The sequence below is a fragment of the Taeniopygia guttata genome, chromosome 14 (genome assembly GCF_048771995.1).
Source record: "Taeniopygia guttata chromosome 14, bTaeGut7.mat, whole genome shotgun sequence".
Taxonomy (NCBI): Eukaryota; Metazoa; Chordata; class Aves; order Passeriformes; family Estrildidae; genus Taeniopygia; species Taeniopygia guttata.
This window is the reverse complement of record NC_133039.1, coordinates 3,625,915-3,652,594: the sequence shown is the minus strand read 5'-3', so window position 1 is coordinate 3,652,594 and position 26,680 is coordinate 3,625,915. Positions and strand designations below refer to the sequence as shown.

General features: G+C 42.0%; 1 protein-coding gene across 4 annotated transcripts in view; it reads left to right on the top strand.

Moving 5' to 3' along the window:
• The window catches only part of MAD1L1 (mitotic arrest deficient 1 like 1), a 346,899-nt gene that overhangs the window by 87,991 nt on the left and 232,228 nt on the right, over positions 1–26,680 (top strand). For all 4 annotated transcript variants that reach the window (XM_030284987.4, XM_072935811.1, XM_002195648.6 and 1 more), the window contains one exon: positions 13,547–13,691. In XM_030284987.4, coding sequence (XP_030140847.4) covers positions 13,547–13,691 — 145 coding nt within the window. The remainder of the gene's footprint in view (positions 1–13,546; positions 13,692–26,680) is intronic.

Genomic DNA, 26,680 nt, shown 5'->3' with positions numbered 1-26,680 from the left:
ACTGAAGATCACTGCTGGATCAGGTCTGGGAGCGTGTTGGGAGTGTTTCAGCAAGCAGTGACAGAACTCAGGAGTCTCAGATTTTACTCAGCCCAACGCCTTCTCCTCCCTTTGTTGTCATTCCAGAGATCTAACAGATTCTTGAATAAAGGGTACAAAACCCTTTCTTCTTTTACATTACTTCTTCATCTCCCTTGCTTCATTTAAAGCTGGTTTTCTGATCTGCATTTGTGTTACCGTTTGCTCCCATGGGAGTGATCAGATGGTGCCCAAGCACAGAGAGCAGAGTCCTTGAAGCAGCTGAATGGGGAAGACACTTTACTACAAGGAAAGTGCCCTGGGACATGAATTGCTTTAATTAAAACCTTCAGGCAAAAGTTACAAGTCTCAAAGTACATCTCATGTAAATCAGATGGCAGTTCCTTACTGTTTTTTAATGTTGTTTGATGTGTATTACAGTTGAGCAAATCACCTACAGTATAAATCTGTATTTTCATATTGCCCTAAAGATGTTAAGAAGCCCTTTTATGCACAACAGCAGCATTTTGTGTGTGAAAGCAACAGTTGGCAGCTAAACACTGTTAAATTGACTGTTAAAAGAAGCGATTGTGCAGTAACTTTGGAAATGGAAGTCTCTCTAATGGATTGCAGAAGTAAACAAGGTTTCTCCAATCCAAAACCTCCTGTGATTATACACACAGGAAAAGCCCCATCAGAGAAATCAGACAGCATTTAAAAATATAAAAAAAATTAATACTTGTAACTCTTGCAATGCTCCAGAGGATAAAACAGTACAGATATTATTTCATATTTCATATGCATTGATAAGTACTGTGTTCTTGTGTGTGTATTTCTCTGTGTGTGTATGTATATATATATATATTTATACACTGCACATATAACTGCATATATATTTCAGGTGCAGGAATCTTCTAAATCTCTGTCAGCAGGAGGGTGCCAAGCTCTTCTCTGAGAGTTTCCACTGAATATCCCACTGAGGCTGTGGTTCCCTTCATGCCTCCAGTTACACTGGAGAGCAAAACACCCCCCACCCTCTCCCCCTGCCAAAGTGCCTGATACTAAACCTTAGGAATAATGACAAAAATGATTCATTATTAATAAGTTAACCTAGACTATATAAGCTTGACTTCTTCTGTCTGCCTTGCTGAGTTTGATGTGTATTTCCCTTCCAGAGAAAAAGAACATCCTGCACGGAATAGCCATGGGGTTCTCTTTATAAAATGTCTGCTTCTGCTTAAGTGGGCTGATGGTAGATTGGAAGCATTTCATTGCTGCTGATGGCAAAGTGATACTTCATACTTCACTGGAGATTTCTGAACTCCATCAGTCCTTTACTGCTTGCAGTCAGCACGGCTTAGCCGTTGAAGATCAAGGCTAGAAATAAAATATATAAAAAAAAAGAAGGATGCAAAATTTCAACTCTGCCTCTGAGGAATTTTTCTGCCTGGCACTGGAAAGTTTGCTCACCTTCTGCATTAATATTTTGCTGTTACCAAAATGGCTACATCTGCCTTCCTTACAGAGTGAGAAACAGGTGAATACTCTTACACTATCTGGATAAATGAAGTATCATTTGGATATTTTAATGTGCAGGTATCATGCTCATCAGCAGGGCACTTTGTATCTTCAAATACTGTACCAGTAAGTTGTTATTTGCACACAGGCAAACAAAACTTATCTGTCCCCAGGGTATTCCCATCCCCGTTAACATCTCAGATATCTGTTTTGTGAATTTCCTTTATCAAAACTTGTAGGTTGTCCTCTGCTGCCACAAAATCCTTCAATTGTCTTTCTTTGGACATCTGGTGGTATTAATTGTGTGGTGAGCCTCTGACAACAATATTCTGCCCAGTTTTATGTCTGGCTACTGGTGTGGCAGCAAATATTATTAGTAGTTATTGTTGGGTATTGATTTGCATTTTCCAGATGCCTCTCATTGAAGACCATTAATGAGCCATGTAGTGATTAGTTTCTTTTTCAGCAGCTTCAGTAGAGATGGGTGTAAGCAAACTCACACCACCAGGGAGATGTCCCAAAATGCAGTCCTGATATCTTGTTCTGTGTCCCAGTGGCAGCAGGGCTCTGTGGTTGGGGCTGGTGGCTCTGTTTAATTTTTGTTGTGCTTGCTCTGCTTCCTTGTGATGGAAGATCGGGTGTCTCCAGGGTGTGAATATGGGTGCAGTCTCTGTCCTGGCCATGTGAAAGGTCACTGATTTGTTGTGTGAGGCTCTTCCCCGCTTCTTGTAGACAAGCTGGGTCAGCAGGTCCCACATCCTCCAGTTCTGTGGATCCTGTGGCTGATGGAACATGGTGTTCTTGCCTCTGTGAGAGAGGGGAGTTTGTATAGGAGATTTGCTCAGTACCTTGCTGTGCTGTGTAAGCAAAGAATCCTTCTATCAATTCATACAAGAACTAACCCTGCCTTTTTAAAGGTCATTTCTGTCTCAGTCAGCTCTTAAAGTTCAAGAGGAAATAAACTGCTTAGAGTTGGCATTTTTCAAGTCAAGTGTCAACTTCTCAAGCCCCCGAGCCAGTGAGTGCAGAGGAAGGAGAGATTAATAAGTGAGCTGCTTGCTTGATACAGTGATTGTGCAGAAACATTCCCTTTCTTCTTTCCTCTTTATGGGGCTTTGGAATGAACATCATTGAAATATCTTACTTTCTCCTTTTCACTTTGCAATGCAAAAGTACCCAGAGCTCTTTAGAAGTGCTTCTTTTCCCATTAGTCCGGTGACAGCGAGCGGAGAGTTTGTCAGCTCCACTGAAGTAGGACACAAGGAACATTTTATGACATTGCCAATACCTAAAAGCTCCTTTAACCAGAGCTTCTTATTATCCAGTAGGGACAAAACTCTCAGAAAGCAGCTGAAGGCTGAAGTCTCCAAGCAGGTGCCTGCCCTTAACTGCATTGATGCCTTTTCCCATGCAGGGGATGGTGGATCGATAAGGAAATAACCAGGAGGAATGGGCTGCATTAATCAGGTACAATGGAGGCAGCAGGGGAGATGATGAGGGAAGACAGGTGGCAATCGAAGGATGTGTTGAGCACAGCCCATCAATTGGCTGCCAAAGTGCCTCTACTGAGTGTGGGGGGTGTGGGCTGGGGAGGACCAGCTCTAATTGTGCTGATGGGCAGCTCCAGAGAGAGCAGCTGTGTCTCCCAGCTACTGCCTTGGGGTTTTACTTTTGGTCTTGGCAGCTTTGTCTTGTCAATTCGTTTTGCTGGCCCACCTAAACTCCAATTGAAGGTTTCCTTCTTTCCCTCCTAAATGAATTTGCAGAAATAAACACATTAGTGGCATTGTCTTGTTGTGCTTTGCTTTAAATAAAGTGTCATGGTAAGAACAATTTTTGAAAGTGACAAATCAGCCTTGCCAAGCATCTCTGCATGGTTACCCTGGAAGTGTTCAAGCCAAGCTGCATGGGGTTCTGACAGCCTGGTCTGGTGGACAGGAAGGTTGGAATGACATGATCTTTAAGGGTCCTTCCAACCCAAACCATCCCCTGCTTCCATGGTATTCCAACCATGTGATGTCGTGTTCTGCTGGGGTTAAACCAAGACAGTGATGAATTGAGATGCCTCAGTTCATCAGGTGCTGAGGGCAGAAACTTCTCCCTGCACCTGTTGAATCCATGCTGGATTATCATCCTGCCTCCCAACATGGTTGATGCAGGATTTGTGATGCCAGCTGGCTGATATCAAATTACATTGAACAGAGCATTTCTTTTATGAGTGATGCAGAAACAAAATTATTTGCTATGTTTTGAATTCATTTCCTTGTCACAGCTTCACCACAAAATAAGGGATCTGATTTGTCTGCAAATGTAGTGATTTGAAACCTGAAACTGCTGTATAAAGACCACTTAGATGTCCACCTAACTGGTTTCTCTGTAAGTATTCATGACAAAAAGATTGCTTTGAATGTAGTATTGTTTTATTAAACACTTAAAAATATTGATGCAGAAGAATTGATGTAACAGGGCTATAAATGCAGTTCTTCTGGCAGTTCTCCTTCCATGGTGACAGCTTTATTCCCCTTGCCTTGTATTGGTTTATGGGTTCTTTGACCTAATTTGGGGAATTAAAATTAGAGGAAGATAGATCTCTGTGCCCTGCATGTAAATTCTAATAATGTCAAGAATCCAGTGGAAGATTGAAATAGTGCTCTGGATTTCTAGGTTAAACAGGGAAAACAAGCATCCACAGGATGTTTTAGGAATGGGTTTAGCAGGGCTTCATGGTAAGTCTGATTTGGACATACCCTTTTCATGGGGAAAAAAATTACAGCTTGGAAATGGGATCTGAGGAAGCCTTTTGCCCCTGCTCAGCTGCCCAGATGCAGCAGCTCTACAGATTCCCTGGGTTTGCAAGGAGAGGAGCTGCACAGCCACTGCAGGAGGAATGGCAGATATTCCTGGTGTGCCTGTCGAGCTTGGAAAGATCCCAGTTTCTTTAGTCTCATTATGTGACACCAGATGGCTGGAGATCAGCTCTTCTCTGCTTTGTGGGTTTGCCTGTGCTTATGTACATGCCCAAAATGGATGTGTATGAGAATATAAAATAGTATAACTGGGATGAAGCACACCCCACAGTGGATGTTTTTGGGGGAGCTTCAGTTAACTCTGCTGTTTTGCTTCATTCTTATTCTTAGATATATAGTTTTGCTTTTATGTGTTGTTTTTTTTTTTTTTTTAATATTTTAAGTATTATTTTCCCAATGAGGAAAATAGGTGCTTGAAAGGCAAGATCAGGGTTGCAAGGTGAAGCTCTCAGGGGGTAGGAAATCCCAAATTCAAGTCACTTGACACCTTAGTCTGGTTTCCTACAGCATGCAGCATTCTTGTTTCACTTGGCAGACTTGGTGGATAATATTAACTTAATGAGCAGCTATTAATGCTTTTCTACAGAGAAATTTCATAATTTATTAATTACTTCCTATGCTAGTTCTGTTATACCAGATGTAAACTGAGAAGAAAGTGTAGCCTTATTTTTGGAGATGCCAAGATGAGCTTCATAGCTGCTGCTGATTTCAGCAGCAGTGTCAGTGCCCAGCACTGGAGCTCAGCACCAGGGGCTGCCCAGTGACTGAGCACCAAGGATTGCTTTGGAAAGGTCATGGTATCACCAGGAGCCCTGGCAGAGGCAAGAATTGGAACCAGATTTTTTGGGAGACTTTCAGTTGCCATAATGTGAGACCATTCCCTTCAAGCAATTTCTGTGCTTCATTAATCTTCCAAATTCTGCAGCAAATGAGGCAGAGATCCTGCAGAAAACAGATGCAGTTAGCAGTGAATCCTGATTTGTTGTTGGAGCATGGTGGAAAAGATCCTACACTACCATGAGATGTTGTTTGTGCCCAAAGACATGGTGGCACTTCCAAAATCCATGGTTACAGGTCAGGTTATTTGGTCATGGAAATTTTAAGATCTCTGCTGACTTAAAATTCATCCATATTGGAGATTTAAAGATTAGCAGGTCTGTTACAGCACTGTGCTTAATATGGCTTGGATCCTGGTAGACTGACACGAGCTGAGTCAAAGCAGGTGGGAGGCAGATATGAGATGGAGTTAAATTGGTGCTTGTGGGAAAGAAGAGCCAAGAGCAGCAGTCTGGCAGAGTGCTTGTCACAGATAGCTGAGTGACTTTGCAGTCATTCCTTTGCTTTTATCTGTACCCGTTTCCCATGGGTAAATGCTGGGGGGTAGCACTTAATTGTTTGAGTTTATTTGTTGTCGACAAGTAACACTATGAATTCTCTTCTGAGTCCCTAGTCAAAACTGAGACAAGTTTTCATCACATAACCTGGAGGGGTTTTCACTGACAAAAACCTGATGCTGAAATGCTGAGCTACAGCTTTGGATTTTAGTCAGAGTTATGGTAAGGGTCCATCACTGAATTGTTCTGCAAAAAATACCTTAGACAAGTGTGTTTCTGTAAATTTGTTCAGGTAGTCTTAGGTTCAGATATTAAAAAAGAAAAAGTGGCTGAGCAGTAATATACAATCCTCATTTCAATCCTCATTTCACTGTGGAGTACTGTAATACACACTGGAAATGAGGTCTCATTGGAAAAGGTAATTTGAAAAAGATCCACAGAACCTTCACAAAGCTGTAATGAGTCACCAGTCTGTGAGGACTCACTTGCTATATTGCAGTGGAGGGTTTAATGTTTTGTTTTTCTCATCTAAACACTTTGACCCTTCTTATTTTATTAAGATAAGCCATTATCTAGCTGTCAAGAGCCTAGAATTTCAGCAGATTTGTTTGCTGACAAGTTGGTTCAGCACGACCATTCTCCTACTCATTTCTTTCTCCACTTCAAGTGAATTTTCCTTTTTTTCACTCCTCTTTATCAGTTCTGTATTCTTTAGAGCTCCTCAGCTCTCATGCTATTCCCAGATGACTTTCCCACTCTCTCCATAAGTGTTGGTAGGAATGTATAACAGAAATTGGAAATATTCTTAGTCACTTGCTGTGTTCATGTTGCCAGTTGCTGTGCTGGAGAGTTGTCCCAGTGACTTCACAGCTTACTGGGAGAGAGAAGAGTTATTATGTGCACTTTATAAAGCAAATAATACTGGATTGGATTGAGAAAACTGTGCAATGCCTTCACTTGTGGCTGTGCAACAAACTGAAATCTTCGGGATTTGTATTTGGGGCTGAGTGGTGGGGAAGGACAGAGGTAGGGACTTAATCCCTGTAGTGAAGGAGCAGTAAAAAACACTAGTACAAAAAAGTGTGAGAAGTTTTGACTTCTTCATCATATTTAGGCACAGCCATGAGTTTCTCCAGCCCACAAGTGTGATTATAGGTTGGTAACTGGTGGGGCCAACTGCATTATTCATTCTGGTTCAGACTGAAATGAAATCATCGAGGGCAATTTTCTGTGTCACACTTCAAGGTCAGATGAGAGTATTTATTATTCCTTCTCTGTTTATCTGTGAATGCAAATTGAATTTAGTGATTCAAATTGATGAAATGTTAGAAATATAAAACTCATCAGAGCTGACACGAAGAGAAATTACTGGATAGAGCTGGCCAGTGACTTCACCAGCCCATGTACAGGCCTCTGTTTAGATTAGTAATTATTTCAGTCTTTGGGTTTTCTCATTCAGAGTTTTGTTTCAGTTGTTGTCATTTTTGTTTTCAAAGAAAAAAGTGTAATAACTTTGAAGCATTTAGAATTTGAATTAGATGATGTAAATTAAGCCAGCTGCAGAGAGGGTGCTTGCATCCTGGCTGGAGAAAAGGTTTCCTTTCAAAATTCTTCCTTGGGGGCTTGTTTGTTTGTTTTCCTCTCTCCTATGGCAGTTCCCTTTCTCCAGTATTTTACTCTCTTGTGCTGGATGCTCAAGTCTGGGTGAGGGGTGATAAGGAAGGGAGCAGATATTTGACATCTTCTGGTGCTGAAACTCCACATATTCCCTTACTGACAGCATCATCCACAGGCTGACCTCCCTCACTAGCCAGGGTTGTTAGGAGAGCCAAACTTAGGAGCTGCAGAATGGACCAAATGAACTCAACTCCTGATGAAGTACTGGGAGTGGAGATGCTCCCTCCCCAGCTCCCTTTAAGGTGTTTTGGACAGTTTAGTGTTAACTTCTTGGCTTGGTGTGGTAGGTCAGTCTGTGCTCAGAGGGCATCTGTGGGCATTCTGTTCTCTGCAGTGAAGGAAAGTGCACCTTAAACTTGTTCTTATCTCAGAATGGGAGTGGAAAATCCTTTCCAGTGAATGCCCTTTTAAAATAGTCCATCCCCATAATTGCCAAATGCCACATGCAACTGATGATGCAGGGAGAGGTGACACATATACTGCCTATATGCTGTGTTAATCATTATAGAGGACTCTTGGTTTTAACTCCTGCTTTTTAATTACTTGCATTTTATTAAGAGTATTTCTTATTTGCTTCTCTCCAACACTGCAAAGGGAATCCATTTGCTCAGGGTGTAACTGATGTCTGACTTGTGGATTCAGAACAAGAGCCATGAGCATCTGCACATACCAAAGACCCTTAAAGATTTGTCTGCACAAGCTAATATTAATCACTTTGTTTATTCAGCTATCAGAATAAGTTTTCCTGCAGCCACTGAAGGCAGCAACATTTTCAAGTGTAGTAAGTGCACAGACAGCAGTGTGGGCTCAGTGGTTTTTAAATACCAGTAGAAGTTTTATTTGCCAAAAAAATGCCTTTCATAGGAGCTTTGGCCTTATGAACACTTGAGGTTTAGAAGCCTAGGAAAAGGACATTTATGCCTGTAGTTATCTCCCTCTTGAAATATTTTTCGTTCCAGAATTCACTGATGGATGTTGAACCAATTGATGTTTCCACATAAAACCAACACAAACCACAGACATTCCTCATTTGTTAAGACACTGCTTTCACCCTTATCTTGATGGTGATGTGGAAGGCATGTTCAGGCAGTGGTTCAGTGTCTGTCCATGTGGAGCCACCCTGCCCTGTGTGTTTGGAAACGTTCCTGGACTGGGCTCCTCTGGGTCGCTGCAGCCCCATGTGCTGACCCTGCAGTGGAAGGAAGCTCAGGGTGCCTGATGTGAATTTATTTCAGTGAATCTTAACTCCTGACAGTCAATTATGGCTGTTGTGCTCGGGCTGGGGCAGAAAATGTGAGTTATTTCTTTTCTCTAGCTGCGCACTTTGGTGGAACTGTGTTTCCGAGCCGGATAGTTACGCTGCTGGCTAGGGAGTGAAATTAAATACTGTCTCACAAATAAAACATTATCAGTGCACCAATAAAGCTCCAAATGTCTGTCTGCTTCCTACCCATTTAATCTGGCCACACTAGTAAAATAATTCTCTTTATGTTGTTCCCTCATTATAAATTCATTGTGATTTGAATCTTCCTTGTATGTCTAGCACCAAGATGATGTATGATCTGTTTACTTTTGAATGATTTGTGATTTATGGAAGCCTGGTGCCGGTGAGTTACACAAAAGATCTTTGAGCAAATACAAGGTGTGAAAATAAAAGAGAAAGTTTGCAGATGTTTGCTGAAGACTTGGGAGAAAATAAATAGGAAGAAGGAACAGCGTTTTCCCACCAACTCTCTGTAGACCATTTCATGTAGTATTTTGTGTTGCAGTTTTTCATAGGGCTCTCTGTGAGGCACACTTAAAGCTTTAAATAAAATATAGCCCCTGTGATAACTTCTAGTAAAGATGTCCATATTTTGTATCATTTCTCTTTCTGAATATAGTGAGCAAATAGATAACACAGACCTGTTGGCCCCCACAGCTCCCACAGTCCCAGCAGCAGGGCAGGATTTGAGGGCAGGGCAGGGTGCTACTGCTTCCATATAGCCACAATTCTGTCTGTGAAGAAGAAAGGAAGCAGGAAGAGATGCCAGTCTTATTGTAGTAAAAATTAGCACCCAAACCTCTGAGTTTTGAGCTGAAACACTTGCAGCACTAAAGTCTTTTCCTCCTTCCTGATGGTGGTTTTTCTAGTTTACCTGCCTTAATTGTTAAACTAGTTCAGGCAGCTCCATCTGTAGCTGTGTTCTCAGAGCTCCAATCAGTCTTTTCAGCAGCATTTTGTAATGCATCCCTTTTTAATATAGGATGGAGATTTTTCTCTTTTTAATATAGGATGGAGATTTTTCCCTCTTTAATATAGGATGGAGGTTTTTTTGTTTTGCCAAGCACTACCTTTTCTTTCCTGTGTTCTGTCCCTATTTAAGTCAAACTGTTTTCATCTTTTCCCTTCTGTTTTTCCTTTTTAATTCTCATCCTGAGTGGTTCTGAGGCAGGTTAGGCAGAGGCTGAGGGGGGAAGTTGTCAGTGACAGGAATTGGAGGTTGGAAGAATCCTTGAGGGAGAGAGCACAGGCAGGGATGTCCTGCTGCTATCCACTGGAAAATAAAAGACATGCTGGAGTTACCCTGATTTTATTTATGCCTTTGTGTTTGTTCAGAAAACCTGTGGGGGAGGAATTGGAATGAAAATAACATTTTTGTTCAGCCCTCTGTTTATCAGTTTCCAGTCTGGTTTACGCGTGTACGTGTGGATTCATTGAGATGCCTGCGAGATGTCAAGTTTCAGGAATGGGTGTTCCTTCATCCAAATGTCTTGCTACAAAACAATTTCCCCTGCTCCTTTTTGCCTCATTAACTTCTGCATTAACCCTTTTCTGCGCACTCTGACACGAGGATGTTGATCGCTGCAGCTCTGTGTGTGCGCTGGCACTGTCACCGTGTTCCCCCTGTGCTCCCTCACTTCCCATCACACTCTGCTTTTCTCTTTGATGTGCTCTCCCTCCTGACAGCTGGCCCTGGTAGGTACACGTGTCTCATCTTCTGCTGAGCTACAACATGACCCAGACACTGTTCCTCTTCTAATTGTCACTGTGGACCCCTTGTTTTCCTCCCAGCTTCATACACAGACTGGTTCTGCCATCCTGCTTTGTTGTTGTTGGGTTTTTTTTTTTTTTTTTTAGTAACTCTGAGGTGGTAACTTGGCTACTGAAAGGATGGAATGATTAAAATAACGTTTTATGGATCACGGCGTGGGGGGCAGGGGGGGAGCTGTCGGCTGCTTTTGTCATTTTTGAAGGAGATTATTAAAATGTATCTTATAGCTTCAGTATTCACTGTGTGCCTTCATTGTTCTCAGTCTTTCAAAGAATATTCTGGAAAATGAAGTTTTATCATTAAGATTGCATTAAAGTGGATTACAGAAGGGAAAGAGCAAAATATGAAGAGTCTCAAACAGCTCAGAACAGAAATATGTTGGCATCTCATTCACTGGGATGTGGAACAAGGAACGTTAATAGGCTGATAAACAGAAATGACTTTTTCCTCTTTAAGGCTTAAAAGGTTTACTTTGAACTTGCAAAGATTTCTTAAAATGCCACTTTCCCAAGCTTATGTTGAATGGAGAACTTCGTGCTGCTTTTATTTTATTTTTTAATGCTCATATTGAGTGAGCAATTACTTCTGAAAAGCCATAGGTGTCATCAGGGTGAGAGAAGAGTGCACAAGTCTGGCTTTAAAGGCTTTTGCTTCTGAGCACCTACTTGCAAATCCTGTTTTGTGTCAATAAGAAATAGCACTTTCCTTCTGGATTTTTCCTTATAGAAGCAGCTCATGCTGTATTTGGTGCAGTTTCTGGAAGAATTATCAATCTGTCCAAAGAGAGGAAGAAAGGATCTCAATAACGTACTTTGGCATGGTGTGGAGAGTTGTGAGGAAGTTGAATTTCACGCCTCCCATAGTAAGGAAACCTATGGTAACAGTCAGTTCAGGGAGTTTAGGGATTGTCCCCGCTTTCAGAGACATCTCTGGCATTTGAATTTTAGGTACATTAATATCACATTTGTACTGAGGCTGAAATATAAACAGATGAAGGTATTATTTCCATGCAGTGGCTGAGGAAATTGCCCATTTGTCTCCCTTTGCTCAACTTCTCTCATGTTTTAAAACAGTTGTTTTCCAACCTAGCTTGAAAGTTTTGTGTGTGGCTGAATGTCTGTGCTCTCCAGGAGATGTGAATCTCAAATACTTTTCATTATTTTGGGAAGGAAACCTAGCACATATCTCATTTTTTTTTGGTGAATGTCAAATCAATCATCATTTGTCGGTCCACTCAACATTTATAGAAATAAGTCACAATGTTGGGAGATTAAGAAAAAAAGATTGCTCCATTGCCTTATCAAAATGTTTTGCAGTAATCAAATGTGAGAATTTTGCAGTTTCAGGGTAATTAATCTTATGCTTGCATTTTTTTCTTCTGTTCTGACTCTAATCAGGACAAAGGTTCTTTGATAAGTAAAAAGATATTTGCAGTAAGGTTTGTGTAGTGTGATTTTAATTGTTGTAACACATATACCACAGTTAATGAGGGTTTTGTACTTCTATTTACCCTGTGCATAACAAGGAATGTTGTTGAACAAACTGAATAAATCCTAAGGCAGAAATTGAGGTTACCAGGAATTACCCATCCTTTCTGCCCTGTTTTTGAGGGCAAGCTTGATAGGCTTACCCACAGGCATGTTCCATCACCAGAGATGTTATTCTTGGCACAGGTGCCCTTCTTAACTGATTAATTAAAACAGGTGCAATGAAGAAGTGGTGCCCTGGTAATGCAATTATCCAGTTTCAAATGCAGATGTGAAACCCCCTTGATGAACCTTCCTACCTGAATACAGCAAAGAAGAAACTCTTTTACAATTCCCAGTTATTAAATTGGTCTCTGAATGGTTCCAAATTCAACTGGGGCTTTAAACAAGTTTCTAATTCATCCAGTGCTTTAAAACAAATACTTTTTTCAAAGAGAAGGATTTTGAGGTAGGGAGACAGCTGCTTTGGAATTCTTGTGAATTCCTATGTACATTTCCCAAGAAATGCAATTTAGTGACCTGGCAGCGCAGGTTGTACTTGATTTATGCTAGAAGTGTTCTTTAAGTATTCCCTTTTGGATCTATCTAAACAGTACCTTAACAACAGTGCTATTTTATTTAAAGCATTTTTATTTATTTTCTTTCAAATATAATGATGAATAAGACCCCTTGGAAGCACTCATAAATTTCCCAGTGTTGTTTCTAGCATTAGAGAAACAAAGTTTTTCTGTTCCTGACTAAGCTGGAGATGTTGAGTTTGATCTTTCTCGCTTGCTTGAGGGTTTTTTACTTGTGTGCAATATTTGTATTTCATGTCCTGCTCACTCATTAAATACTTGGAGTGCAGTCTTGGATAAACTCATCATATTTAAATCATGAACTGACTCTTAATCACAGGAGTGATTCCACTGTTATTTTGTTATTGATCAGGTGCTTTGCCAGCAGTTGATGTGTGATGAGCTGCTTGATGTGAGCTTTGGAGCAGCTGCCCCTCAGTGTCCCAGCAGCAGACTGCGAGGCTGAAGGGCACACGGGGAGAGCTCCTCCAGCAGCTCACAGATAATTGTGCATCACCACGGCGTGCTGCACGGAGAGCTGAGAAGAAGAGGGCCAGACTGTTCTGGTTTAATTGAGAATTATGTCCTCATCTCAAAAGAAGTGCTAATCACCTGCTCTCAGAAGACATTTCTCTTCCAATATAGGTTGCTGGCAAGAGCAATGTGCAGGTAGTGTGGCTGTAATTACTTGCTGAGTACTGTCAGTCAAAGCAGATAATATTAAACCAACTTTTTCTTCTCCTTTGTTAGAAAGGAATGAAGAGATCCAGTAGAACCGAAGATCATGTTGTTTGTTGAAAACAAGCCACGTTCTCAAAGGCAAATTGATTGATTTTGAAACAGATGTGCAATTATTTAAATGCTTCCTACCTGTGAGGTTCCAGTAATTGTCTCGTGCTGCACAAGAAGGCTGTCCCTTGGGCTGGCTCTTCCCTCACATCTTTTTCTGACAACAGCTGATAATGAGGCTGCAGCTCCCCAGTTTCCAGCGGTGCAGCTGTAAGACGAGAGTGACACTGCCATGGTCATGCTTCTCCTCTGAGGCTTTCCTGACCACTCTGCTGCTCCAGAGGCAGCACTCAGGGGTTCACGGGTCTGTCTTATCTCTCTTAGTGCCCGGATGCTGGAGAAGGCCCGGCAGCAGCTGCAGGAGGAAATCCTGTGTGTCCAGAGCCAGCTCTTGGATGAGAAGAAGAAACGGGAGCACCAGGAAGCGCTGGTCAGGCGGCTGCAGAAACGCGTGGTGCTCCTCACCAAGGTGAGTTCCCAGACCGTGTTTGGAGCAGCCCATGTCCTTATTTCTTTCTGCCAGGTGTAATCCTTCCTATTTTTCCTTTGTTCACCTCCATAACTGGTGCTAAGGAGCTGTGCTGGGGTCTTTGCATAATGGGTGCTGTGGGAGACATGAAACCTGACTTTATTAGGGCTTCAGTGGAATGGAAGTACCTAAAACTGTGCCTTCCAAAACTGTGCTCACGTTCCCCCAGCTGGGCTCATGCTGTGCTGAGGATACATGCCTTTGTCTGAGCCTTGGCATCTCTGTGAGGGCAGAGAATTGAATCATGTTGTTGCTGGAGTGTTTTGAGCCACTGAAGGGAATTTTTAATGGCTTTGGCTGCATTGCCTCCTTTCCTAAAGAGAACAAAGTGGCAGCACCTTGTCAACTGTTCCTGTGGAAAAACAATTTACAGGGAGTAAGAGATTTGCCTTCCTCTTACGCTGGAAGTCTGTTCAAATGTAATGGCAAGCACTAGACCAGTAAATTGAAAATACGTTTTAAGATTCTTTCTATAGAATATATCAAAGGGGTCTGCATCATCCTGTATCAGGTGTGCTCTCATGATGAAATTCTATACAATAATTCTAAGGTCTGCAGAGCATTGAAAATTTTATATTAAATTCTGAGAGCTCGCTTTCCACAAAGGGAATAATAATTTGCTGTAGCCAGAATGAGAGTTACTTCACTTTCCAAGAAAACTCCTTGCAAAACTTCCCTCATCTGAGCAATCTCCCTGGTGTTATAAAGCTGCTCACGTAAATGAGCTTATGTGTGTGCAGAAGGTCAGGCTCCAGTAGTCAGAGCTCATGAGAGGGAGCCAGGCACATCACCATGTGGGGAGGCAGGAGGGGAAAGAACTGCTGTGGTGCCTGAGCTTTAGACTTTGATTTCCAGTGTCAACTAAAGCATTTTGATCGATTTTAATTGCGCTGCACCCAATTTTGTGTAATTCCCGTGTCATTGTTGAGCCAAAGAAGCTGTGATGTATGGTGCAGTAAGCAGGGCTCTTGAAGCATGAAGCAGCCACTTTACAAGAGGATATTCCATCAGATCTTCTGACTGCAGAGTTTGATGCCGTGGAGAGTCAGAGGAGTGCAAAGAGGAAAATGACAGCAGTTCTTTCAGCCTCACACTGAGGCAGGCACTGCAGTCAGGGTGGATGGACCAAACTCTCTCCATGGAAGCAGAAAAGGCACCTCCTCTCAGCCCTTCTCCTCCCCCAGCAGCAGGCAGCTCTCTGTGTTCTGATTTGGGGCTGCCGTGGCTGGATAAGGCACAGGTGCATACTGAGCCCTATAAAAACCTGTCTTTATAACCTTTTCAGCTGTCTTAATATTGTGCTGGACTGCTCAGGCCTGAAGGAAGCTTCTCAGATGGTTTCTAAAATATTCCCTTTGTTAACTTATTTCCAGTGCTCAGCAGAAACACTTTTTGTCATAGAACACAAAGATATCATTAATTTTCTTTAAATAGGGGACAAAAGCACAACACTACTTTGTCATGTGAAGGATTGTACTCTGATTTAAATGGAAAGACAAACCTTTGCTTTCTTTGCTGTGCTTCCCCTGAGGAGGAGCAAAGGAAAAGTTGCAAGTGTTCTTCATCAGACCATGGCACATAAACTTGGGTTTTGACAGGGGAGATTTTCAGTGTGCTCAGTCGTTCCTCAACTGACCTGTTTTGAAGGAATAAAGACTTTGCTGTTCTCTGAAAATTTATATTCCATCCAGAGAATGCTAGGGTCCTTTGTGAAGGAGTACATGCATTATGGTACTTGGACAATCTATCCTCAGCACTCTTTCTCCTGCTGCTTGCTCTTCTCATGCAAAATCAGAAGAAAGAATTTCATTTAATTAAAAAAAGTATGATATTGTGATTTAAAATGAGATTGAGCAAATACATTTCCTGTCAAAAATAATTATTTTACATTGAAAGCATATCACCTAGAATGGTATTTAATCATCTAATTAGTAGCATCAGTACTGTGGTGTGCTTTTATGTAATTTGAGAATGGAAAAGATGAGTTCTCTCTATTCAGTCTTTGTCTTGTTAAATAGGACTGTGAAAATCTAATTTGGGAGAGAGTATTATATATATTATTGAAATGCTATTGCTTTTGATAGTATGACTTCTGCATTTGTGCATGTTTGACCCTCTGCTAGGGCAGTGAATCAGTCCTTGTGTGCTGAGCAAACAAGGCCTGAAAGATGTCAGAGGTGTTCAACAGTGCAAATTTAATGCTGTAACAGTTTTCCTTTCTCTGGGCTCAGGTTGGAACCTGGAAGTCTCAGTCCTAGAATACATTTAAAAATATGAATAGAAAACAATAAGTTGTTTTTTGTTTGGTAATAGCAGGACCAAATATTTCAGTAGTAAATGTACTCTCTTCAGGGGGTACTTGCTTTGCCAGTCTGACTCCTTCTCACTGCTATGGCTACTGATATTTTTTTCCCCAAGATTGAAGCAATATTTTGTGGCTTTTACAGACTGCCATTCTCACTTGTCAGTCATGCTCAGTTGCTACTTGCCACAGTCTTGGTTGCTCTTTTATTTCCATTCCAGTGCATTTAACCTCTCTGCCCATTGCTCCTTCCTTGCCTCATTTGCTTCGTTTGGGCTTTTTGGTCTTACTTGGGCCTTTCCAGCTGGTTTACTGCTTGGAAGTGACACAGTTGTCTGTGTGGGATACTTCAGTGCATCCCTACAAATCTCTCTTCCCTGGCAGACTGGAACAGCATTCTCCAGTCTCTGAGTGTTACTGCAGTGGTCCAGCCCCTCTGGGGGGTGTGGGCTGGTGTAGGATCTGTATCTGATTATTCCTGCTCACAACTGCTCTTTAGAACATGTTGGTTGATCATTTTGTCCCCCGTGCCCTTGCAAATCAGGGCAGGACTGAAGTTTTCTGATTTGCATGTTTTCAGTGAAACATAAGGCTAGATTAGGACAGCACCGAGGCTTCAGACATTGATGGCTGGAAGGTTTCTCCTGGAGTGTCACTCCCTTCACTTAAGGTGATGGAACAGAAATTGATGTTTGAAGGGATGGATTCACACTCTTTCTCAGAGACCTGCCTGGCTGGGTTTGCTGTCTGTCATGTTTTTTGCTTTTCCTTAGCTCAGAGTTTTGGGAAAGTCTTTCATCTTCGCTTTAGTACCTTAGATACTTGTGATACAACAGTGCTGAGAGATACCTGAAATGCTGGGGAAACACCTAGTTCACCTCTGCCCTTTTGCCTGTTTGATTTACTGCTGTATTTGCTTTGAATGCCATGTTTACTCACACAGTTTTGTATTTGACTTTTGTGTTACCCTTAAGCTTATGAGTGTTTCTCTTTTTCTGAGAGCTTTACACGCAACTCCTGGTCTTTGTTTATGAAGTGGGCTTGTTAAAAACAGTCAGTTCTGCTACTGAATGGCTAAAATTGGAATCTCTTAGGAAATTTTATATGACATAGAGGCCTCCCAGAAAGGAAAATCCTTTCTGAAAATCATTATCTGAATGTAAGCAGCTGATTGAGTCAGCATTTCATGGAAAGCCAGCTCTGGTTATTTATTTCAGGAAGGCAGCTTCCAGAGAGCACAACTGGGCCTTGTGCAGCAGAAGTGTTGCTCCAGAACAGCATTAAAGATCCACTCAAAAGCTCCCAAAAGCCCTCTGATGTGGAGGGCCAAAGGTTGGGTTGGATCTCCTCCTCTCCTCGAGTGATTTTACCTGGTTGTGATCAGCCCTTAATGTGTTTCTTACTCAGCTGCTGCCAGGGTTCACACCTGGAGCCTCTTCCCCTGCACATGTTCAGTTCAGGGGCTCCTGAAAGCAATGATTCCTTCTGTGCCCAGGAGGAACTTCTGCAAGAAGCTCTTGAGTGCCTTGGATCAGCCCTTGGCACTGCAGGTTTGGCCAGAGACAAAATGCCCTGTTTTTGCAGCCAGGGCATGTTCCTTTGCAGGAAGCTCAAAGCTCAAAATGGGAAGCCTGACTTCAGATACTTCTTGTAACTTATCCCAAATTAGTCTAATTCCTGAAAGTGTGGCCTTTATGAATGCACACTGCCATAATTGCAGCCCTTGCCCTCATATAAGGCATAACACAACAACTGAACTGAGCTGTTTGTGTTGGATATTGTTGTTTCACTGTGTTTATTTCCTGTCTGTGCACTTATCTGCCTTTGGGTACTCTGCTGCCCAGAGAAGAGACTGAAAAATTCCCTTTTGTTTCCTGGGCTGTCAACCAGATCATGTGATATGATGGGAAATCTGTTTCTATTGAGACATAATTTAGACCATCACCATAAAAGTTAGAGATTAAACAAGTATTGATTAACCAACTCCAGCTGACTGCTGATACCACATGTTCCTGGAGATATCAGTCAGTGTGAAGTATATTAGTGACTCCCAGAGCTGAGAATGGCAAAAATGCATCAGAAATGGGACTAGGTAATTAAACTGTTCATTAAGCATGGCAGATGCAGAGTTCATGACTTGATTTGCCATCTGCTTTGTTTTGTAATCAGTAAAGATTTTAAATAATGCTGATGGCTTCTCTGTCATACTGGTTCCTGCAGGATGTTTTTTCTGAGGAGGTAGATAGATGATTTTAAAGCACAAGGAAGGATCTTGAAGTTCTTGGTGTGCAAAGAAGGTGAATTGACCCTCTTCCTGGGATATGTGAAAAATAAGCTGTAAATACAGCAGTCAGTATTGCACTCAGCAGCACTAGAAGCAGGCAGGCAGATCCTTGTGGCAGATTTTTGGCCATCACACCCTGAGCTGTGCTCCACATCCAGGCAGCACAGTCGGCCTTGGGGCAGCTCTGAGCTGCTCCTTGGGGCTGTGAGCAGTATCCAAAGCATCCAATGCTTTCCCTGGCTGTTATCACTCTCCTTCCTTGCTTCCCTCAATCCATGGCATGATTCTGTGGCTGTCATTTCAGCAGTGCTGTTGCAGGTGCATCCCCAGCTGTGCTGCTGCTGCACACCTCCTTGTTAAGTGCTGTCAGCCTGACCCTGGCCAAACTTTTCCCTCTGCTCACTTTGTCTCCCCTTTGTAGGTTTTTAAAAACTTCCTTTTTAGGACTGGCAAATAAATACATTTTTAATGTGATTCCACGTCTCCCTCTTCAGGGATTAAGCAAGGCAGGTTTTGTGAGTGTTTCCTTAGACCATCCTGCATCCTTGAGAAGAGGGAGACAAGACACTCTGAGTTTGAAGGAGACTCAGCAGCCTTTTAGATTGAGCACAGGTCTCTCTAATTTCAACTTGATTATATTAATCAGTTAAACAATTTCAGAGGAAAGGTGTTGGTAGTTGGGGGTGGAGGAAGATAATAGCAGAAGGAGACAGAAGATCATTAACAGGTGAGGGAAAAATACAAAAAGAGGATTGCTGCCTGTGGAGTGCAGGGGCTGGGAACAGGTCACTGCTGAATTTTAATCTTTAGTACCCAGCAGCATCATCAATTTTAATTCCCAGACTCCTTTTGTAGGGTGTCTTTTTTAAAGAATGAAGACCAACAGGTCAGAGATGAGGTAGGTGATTTTATGGATAATTATCTGACCTGTGAGCTGGTGTTAAAATGCTCCTGAGTTCAGTCTGATGCAGGGTGGTTGCTGGGTGTTGTGTTTGTGTTTTCCACAGGAGTGTCTGGGTTACTGGATAAAGGGAACTGAGTTTTGTGAGGAGAAAGCAGCATCTGGGAGTTTGATGACTGTTTCCACAGACATTTTTGTTGGAGTTAAGGAAATACCACACTTGGCTTTTGTATGAGGTGGAAAGTGCTCCAGGGAGATGGAATTCTGTGATGAGTTGTTTTAACACAGGTTTTTGGTTTGTTTGGTTTTTTTTTTTTTTTTTTTTTTTTTTTTTTGCTCAATAATGGGAATTTGTTGTTGTGGTTTTTTTTTTAACTAACTTCTTCCAGTTATTTGCTGTGTCATGTTTTAGTCCTGGTCCACTTAACCACCTCCTGGAGCATGTAGCTCCACATGTAGCAGTGTTGGAAGTAACTTGCTGTACCACTTTTTGCCTGCAATAGATGCCCTGCTAGATAACTCCACAAATATGTGTTCTGACAACATGTTTCCTGTTTATTTTATTTTTTTTTTACATGTGTATTGCTGATCTGCTTTACCTTTCTTAATCATCTTGCAGTCTGCACTGTGAGGACCTTACACCATGCTCTCACCTTCCATACCTAACAGCCTGCTAGGATCTGTTGACTTGATTTCAAGTATCTCTAGATCTCAGAGTCTGAAAGTGATTTTTTTCCCCCTCTGTCTGTACCCTCTAATTTGTCTGCTTCTAAGTTTTATTTAGCTTTCAGTGGAATGGCCTAACTCCAGTTTTCAAGGAAGTTGCTACAAGGAATACAAAAGAACAAACACAAATTTTATCAGCCTCAACTGTTCCCCAAGTCACTCAGCCCTGCCCCTAGAGAAGCACAGCAGGGTTGGTGGCTTCACACTGGCCCTGTCATGAACCAGCCATAGTATTTACTGAAATGGTTTCATCTGCAGCACTGCCCTTTCTGTAGCTTTCTGAGCACAATCCCACAATACTCCAATGGCAATTTTTGCAGACACTTGTACAGTGACAAACTAACTCTGTGCTGATTTATACTAGATGCTTCGTTATATTCATTACAACAACCTATTTGCATGCTTGACATTTTAAAATACTGTGTTTGGAATGTGTTATTTATTTTGAGACCTTTATTAAGCAACCTCAATCTAAGGGTTTAATTGTTACTGATAGCTAAGAGTATAATTACCTCAGTAAAATATCATGGCTATATTAAGCAAATGGCAATTGTTTTCCAGAAGAAAATGAGTACAAGCCATTTTCCTTTGAAACAGGTTGTTTCCAAGGTCTGCTAGTATCATTTACTGCTACAATTGCAGAATCTCTCCATAGAGAATGAATAAGGAAAGCTGGGATTGTTGTGTTTGTAGAAGGGACTGGCTACAGCAGTGGTGAAGCAGTGCACAAATACCATTTCAGAGGAGGGAGTATCTTTATATTAAACCAGAAAATGTTACTGTTTCTCAAGTGAGATTTGCAGATTTCAGAATATTAGAAAAGTGTGTTTTTGCTGGTGTGGGCTCCCAGAACAGTGCTTGGTTTTCTTTTTTGCCGTTGTTCCTTACTTTGCCTAACTTGGTCATGAGTTTACTACTCGCATTTGACTCGATGAAGAAATTAGCAGAATTGTTGAGGTCTCACTTCCTTACCCTGCTCCAAAATTACTTTTCAAAGCCTAAGAGTTCCCTTAGTTTGACTTGTCAGTGTGCATTTGTCAAAGGCACCTGTGGCTCTGAGATGCAGGAGCTGTTCCCAGGCTGTGGGCACTGGAGTCTGCCCTTCTTGCTCTCCACTGCATCCTCGCCAGTGAGGCCCTTTGCTCTTGATCTGCTGTCCTTATTCCTCATAGCTAGTGGATAAATTTGCCTTTTCCCTGACTTTGGGGTACTCTGTGTACCCTGTGGTACCTGTAGGAATTTGTTCCTTGGAGGCAGGAAGGGGATGTGCTTTGTTAGAGTTGAGCTTTATTGCCTGAGAGCTGTCAACGTGGAGATGGTGAGGGTGAGTTCAAATGGCCAGCCTGGAGGCAGAAGATGAATTGGCCCCTGGGCCTTGCTTCCCTTTCCCTTTTAAAAGCATAAAAGAGCTCATAAAAATTATCTTAGCAATTTTCTGGGAATTGGATTAGTATAATTCTTTCTCTTGCCTTATTATGCATCTGGTAAACCTTGCAATGATAAAAATATGGAGTTCATTATTATCTTTATATCTGATGTTTTTGAGGTGGAAGCACAAGGACAGCCTCTGTATCCTTATTGATGTTATCTCTGACAGTTTCTATTTAAGCAGTGAGTTTAGAGGGTTTTTTAAAACTTTATAACAATTCAGAGTATGCAGCAAAGTTAAAAGTTATTTTATGAGGTATTTGTGAAGAACAATAGAAAAATGATATATTTTTTTCTCAGAATACTGACTGGATTCTGCTTTGTTCTGCCCCCACTAGATATTAATGCTCACTGTTAAGAGGTTAGATTATGAAAATTAGAAATATACCCATAAAAGAATTTATATGACCTTCAGTTCTCATATTTCTCTGAGAGAAAGGGCTGTAGGACTTCTAAAGGTAAAATATTCAATAAAAAGAAATTAGGTTAATCCAATGTTATGGCTGAGAATTTAAACTCACCCAGGTCAGGTAATTCAAAGTTATAGTTCCCTTGATGCGTGTGCTGTAACATTTATTCCTTAGCTCCTCAGCTCTGAATTATGAGGGATGGTTGAGCAGGTCTGGCAGGGAAGATGGATGGGTGGAATGAGGGAGTGATTGCTGGGGGAAGTCAGGCAGAACAACTCTGACTGCTGGGCAGGGGCTTGGGCAGCATCCAGGGACAGGGAAGGGGCTTAGGATTTCTGAACAGCAGGCTCTGAAATACCAGCAAGGCTAAGCTGCATAAAAAGGGGTTTTGGTTCTTTTTTTTTGCAATTCTTTGTTCCTCAGATACTTATGGTTTGAAGGCATTAAGCTCGCTGCCTCTTAGAGTGGTGGTATTGCCACAGGAACTGCAGCTTTGAATCTCTGACTTCTCTCTGTTTTAATTCTCGGCCATAAAACGGGATTAACTGGGTTTGCTTCAAGTTGAATTGCAGTGGATTTTTTTTTTTTTTAAGGGTAGGAGAGAGAGATAATTAAGTAATTGCACAGTAGCTTATTTCAACATGTGATGGGAGCCTCTGGTAAGAGCAGCTGCACTACTCAGACACCAGTCAGAGCATCCTTTCAAACGAAGACCCAAAATCTTCATGAAACTGAAGGACTGCCTGGAGAATTGAGGAGTTTTGGATTGCTCCTGGCACAGTGTCATGCAGTACTGACTATTTTGTTCAATGTGTGTTCACAGCATCTCAGGTCAAGCATTGCTTAAATTGATGAATATATTAGAAGTCAAATGAGGTTTTACAAAGCATCTTGGAAATGGTCTCTGACCCATGATTTGTTCCACTGAGGAGAAATGTGCTGTTCCCTCTTTTATGAGCGCATTTGTTTAGGTGGTATTTCACATAGAGTCAACAACTGTTTAATAGAAGCTATAGAAAATTTGAAGAATTGGTGCAGTTTCAGTTAATTAATTTTGATTGATGTAATGAGATTATTATGTTACAAGTTTCTCACTATACAGAACAGCTGCTGGATTTTTTTACTGTTATGTGGGGCAGGACCTGTGAAGAATCATTAACTGTAAACTTGCCTGTTCAGTTGGAACCAATCTGGGACAGTGGGGGAGCTAAGATTAGTTTTCTGTCTGTATGAATCCAGAGCTTCAGGATTTCCCTAGAAAGATCAATGCCTTTTTGAAGTCAAGAATTTAAAAAGGAATCAACAGGTAAAGTGTGAGCATGAGGCAGGAAAAGAGGATATGCTTTTTACACATCAAGATGATGTTGGACTTGATTTCTGTCAGGAGGAGATCTCTTCTCACAAGAGTCTTCTGATTTGTAGAGGTTGTATGAGGAAAGTCCCTGTGGGGCATCCAAGCTGCTTTTTAAGCATAGAGAAGCATGGCCAGAGTAATGTTTAAATATGTCTCTCTATGTCTGCATCTCCTCACTTTCCTTGGGCAGCAAAGTCCAAGGATTCCAGCAGATGTGTTCCTTTGCTTGCCATGGTGTTGGGTGTGTACAAATTTTATTTTGTACACAAGTAAAATGTGCTTATTCCAGTGTTGTATCATCCCAGGTAGTTGCTCCTGGAGCAACACTGGGAAAAATGGAAACCTCACCCTACTTGGGCTTTCAGTTCATATTGTTTTGGGTGCCACAAATGTGTGGGCAAGGAATTGTGACTGAGTGGTTAAAGTGCAAGTCGCTGAAAGGGTGGAGCATTTTAAACTTTTCCTGTGAGTGCTTGAGAAGATTTGTGCTGATCTTGTGCCTGGGAGCTGCAGGCACCTGATGGGCTGGCTTTGACACCAGTGGCAAATATTTTTCAGAGCAAAATGTTCATTTTGCTGGTTCTCTGTGCTAGAGCTGCAGGATGTGTAGTTTTGCTGCAGCTGGATGCTCTTGCCCCCTGAGATATGTGAGCACACTTCCCCTGCTGGGCTGTTGCACTGTGCCCATGGCATGCTGCAGCTCATGTCTGCTTGTCCTGAGTGTAAAATGTAAATATAGAAAGAAATGCATGATAGGGCTCCCTGTCCTTGTGAGCAGCTGAAGGAGAGATTGGGACCATGACATACAGGAGGTCCTAGGGAGATCTGTGACCTACTGGCCTGTAGAGTTGGTAGGTCTGGAGTTGCGTGTGCCTGAAGCCCCATGGGCTCATCTTCATCACAGAGCCAAGAACTCACTCTCTCTTCAGGGAGAGAAGATGCTCTTTTACTCCCTTTCAGCAGCAGAGTCTTCTCTCCAGTGGAAGAAGTAGCTGCAAGGGCTCCTGCTCCCACACCCTTTTTTCCTGCCTTATATGGGTTACAGGCAGGTCCAAGACCAACAGTTTTTTTTTGCTTATGTGCATGGGAAGACTCATTCTGTGCATTGAACCTGTGATTAAATTAAAGATAAACATGGCTGTGGAGTAATGTTTCTTTCAGGATGTGCACACACCTTCTACAGGGCATTTGCAAAAAGAGTGTGCAGCTCCCAAAATTATCTAGTGTCTGAATTGGAAATTTAAGCAGTTTAACTCCTTTCCTCAGTTGCTGCTTTTTCAGGCTGCAGAAGTTTTATGTTTTATGCTTGTAACAGGAATTCTGCTCTGTAAATAGTGTTTTCAGCTCTACAGATAAGGAAACACATTCTGACTTTAATAAATTAATTTTGTTGATAACATACTACCTTTGGAGACCAACTTTTCAGGTTGACATTTCTATTATATTAATTACGAAGAGAGAAGCTGTGCTTGTTTTGTCATTGGGAAATGCCATTTGCAAAGTTATTGGAGAGCTGACCTTGTCAGAAGTGTTATTGCATTATCCCTCAGTGAGGGCTACCATAACTGAATGACAAGAAAAAAATGCAGAAAGAAAAAAGCAATTTCAGGAGATATAATGAAATAAAAACAAAATGCCTTTTATCCCTCTCCAGCGTGAAGATGTTTATTACGATAGTGTGTATAAAGTTTGGTGCTGGGAAAAAAAGTGCTTGTGAACCATTCAGGGTTGTTTTTTAAAAGTAAAAATTGCCATACAAGAGAATGCTTGACTTTTTGCATGAAGTAAACATGAACGAGAGGCAGTGCTTACTCCAGTGACATCTCTCCCTGCTTCTTCCTGTTTTCACTACGTATCCCTGGCCATTATCCTTTTCCCTCTTGTTCATTCTGCACGTGAGGCTGAAGGGGCTCAGCCTGCATGCACCAAAGCCCCCACCCAAGGGCTGCACTGGGGGTATCCTTTGCCACCTCAGTGCTTGGAGAGATCACCCTGGAATTATTTTCTTTCCCACTTCTGGTTCCCTCTACCAGTCCTTTAAGTAAATCTCAGCTCTTCTGTTTGCTTCTAGCAAAATGCCAAGCAAATAATCTGTTCATTTTCTGTTTTCCCTCCCAGTTTAAAACCACAGAGCTCTTAGTTTTCTCAGAGCCATTCCTTGTTCTCTCTGAACACTGGGGAGCAGCAAGAGCTGCACATTTCTCCTCTGCCTCAGTGTCCCATCCAGGCACAGCTCTGCTGAAAGCCCAGGTGATGTCTTCTTCCTGTGCCTCCAAACGATCCTGTGCAGGAAAGTACCACTCAGCTTAGTGGCTCTTTCATCTTTGAACGTGTGGGGCACAGCAGGACATGCTGAGTGTCTCATCCTGCTCATCCCTCTGCTTTCTCCCTGTGCTGGAATTGTGACAGAGGTGCAGGTCACAGGTAGCTCAGTGAGTGGTTCATAATGGAGCCGTGGTAATCACACTTTAAAAGCTTTAAATGAAATCTTTTCCACTAAAGAAGTTATTAAAAAGCCCCAGAAAGCTATTTAACCTCCTTCTGTGTCAGGCAATGTGTTTCTTATGTAATATTTATGCACGTGAATTTGTCATGTGTGGTGTTAACCTGAGGCTATGTTTGTAGCCCTTGTGTTCCAATATTGGCTTTTTACTTGCATAAAAGAGAAGAAAAAAGCCCTGCTGAATTCCTTGAAAAGATCCTAAATGGGATGCTGAAGAGCTGTAAATAATAGCCAGGTTTATAGTTTAACTCTCTAGGGGCATGTGCAAGCTGAAGGGTGTGAAACACTTGTTCTGGATCTGAGGTTTTCCTTCAGATAACACAAAGAAACCAGTAATGCAGAAGTAAGTAAATGTGCTCACCACCCCTGCCTCATTTTCCTCTCTGCCTGCACATGGATTTGTGGGTTCTGAGATTCTGGACCTGCTGCTGCAGCTGTTGGTGCATTTTCTGCATTGAGCTGTGCCTTCTGTTGGGGTTCACTCCCTAACATAAGGAATCTTTTGATCCCTCCAAGCAACCAGCTCAAGCTGACTCATCTAAATCTCTCTCACCAAAATGACTTTGGGAGTTCTTGCTAAACTTCACCTAGCTAGGCTGAGTTTGGGGTGCTCTTTTGTCAGTATTTATGTTCTCACTACTTCTCCTTTTGCAGAGGTAGTTTTTTTCCTTAGTTTTCCTTTAAGAAGAGGGAGTAGGGATGTGGACTTGTTGCCCCACATCAGCCAGCAGTTTCACAGGCTTAGTTTCAGTGCCAAACTGCTCCACTGAAGGAACTGGATCTCCTAACTGCAGCCAGAACACCCAAGCAGGCGTATCCAACCAAATTAATAATAAGAACAGATAAAGAACTTCCTGCCAAGCCTGACTGGTGGGCAGGGGGGGTCATACCTTGGCTTGATGCAGAATTCCCTGTTTTGGCTGTTCTTCATCTGACCTGCAAGCTGTTCTTCAGCAGAACCTGCAAACTGTCCCTCCTCAGCTGCACTTGGATCATGGCTCTGCCTCCGCACGGATGGATG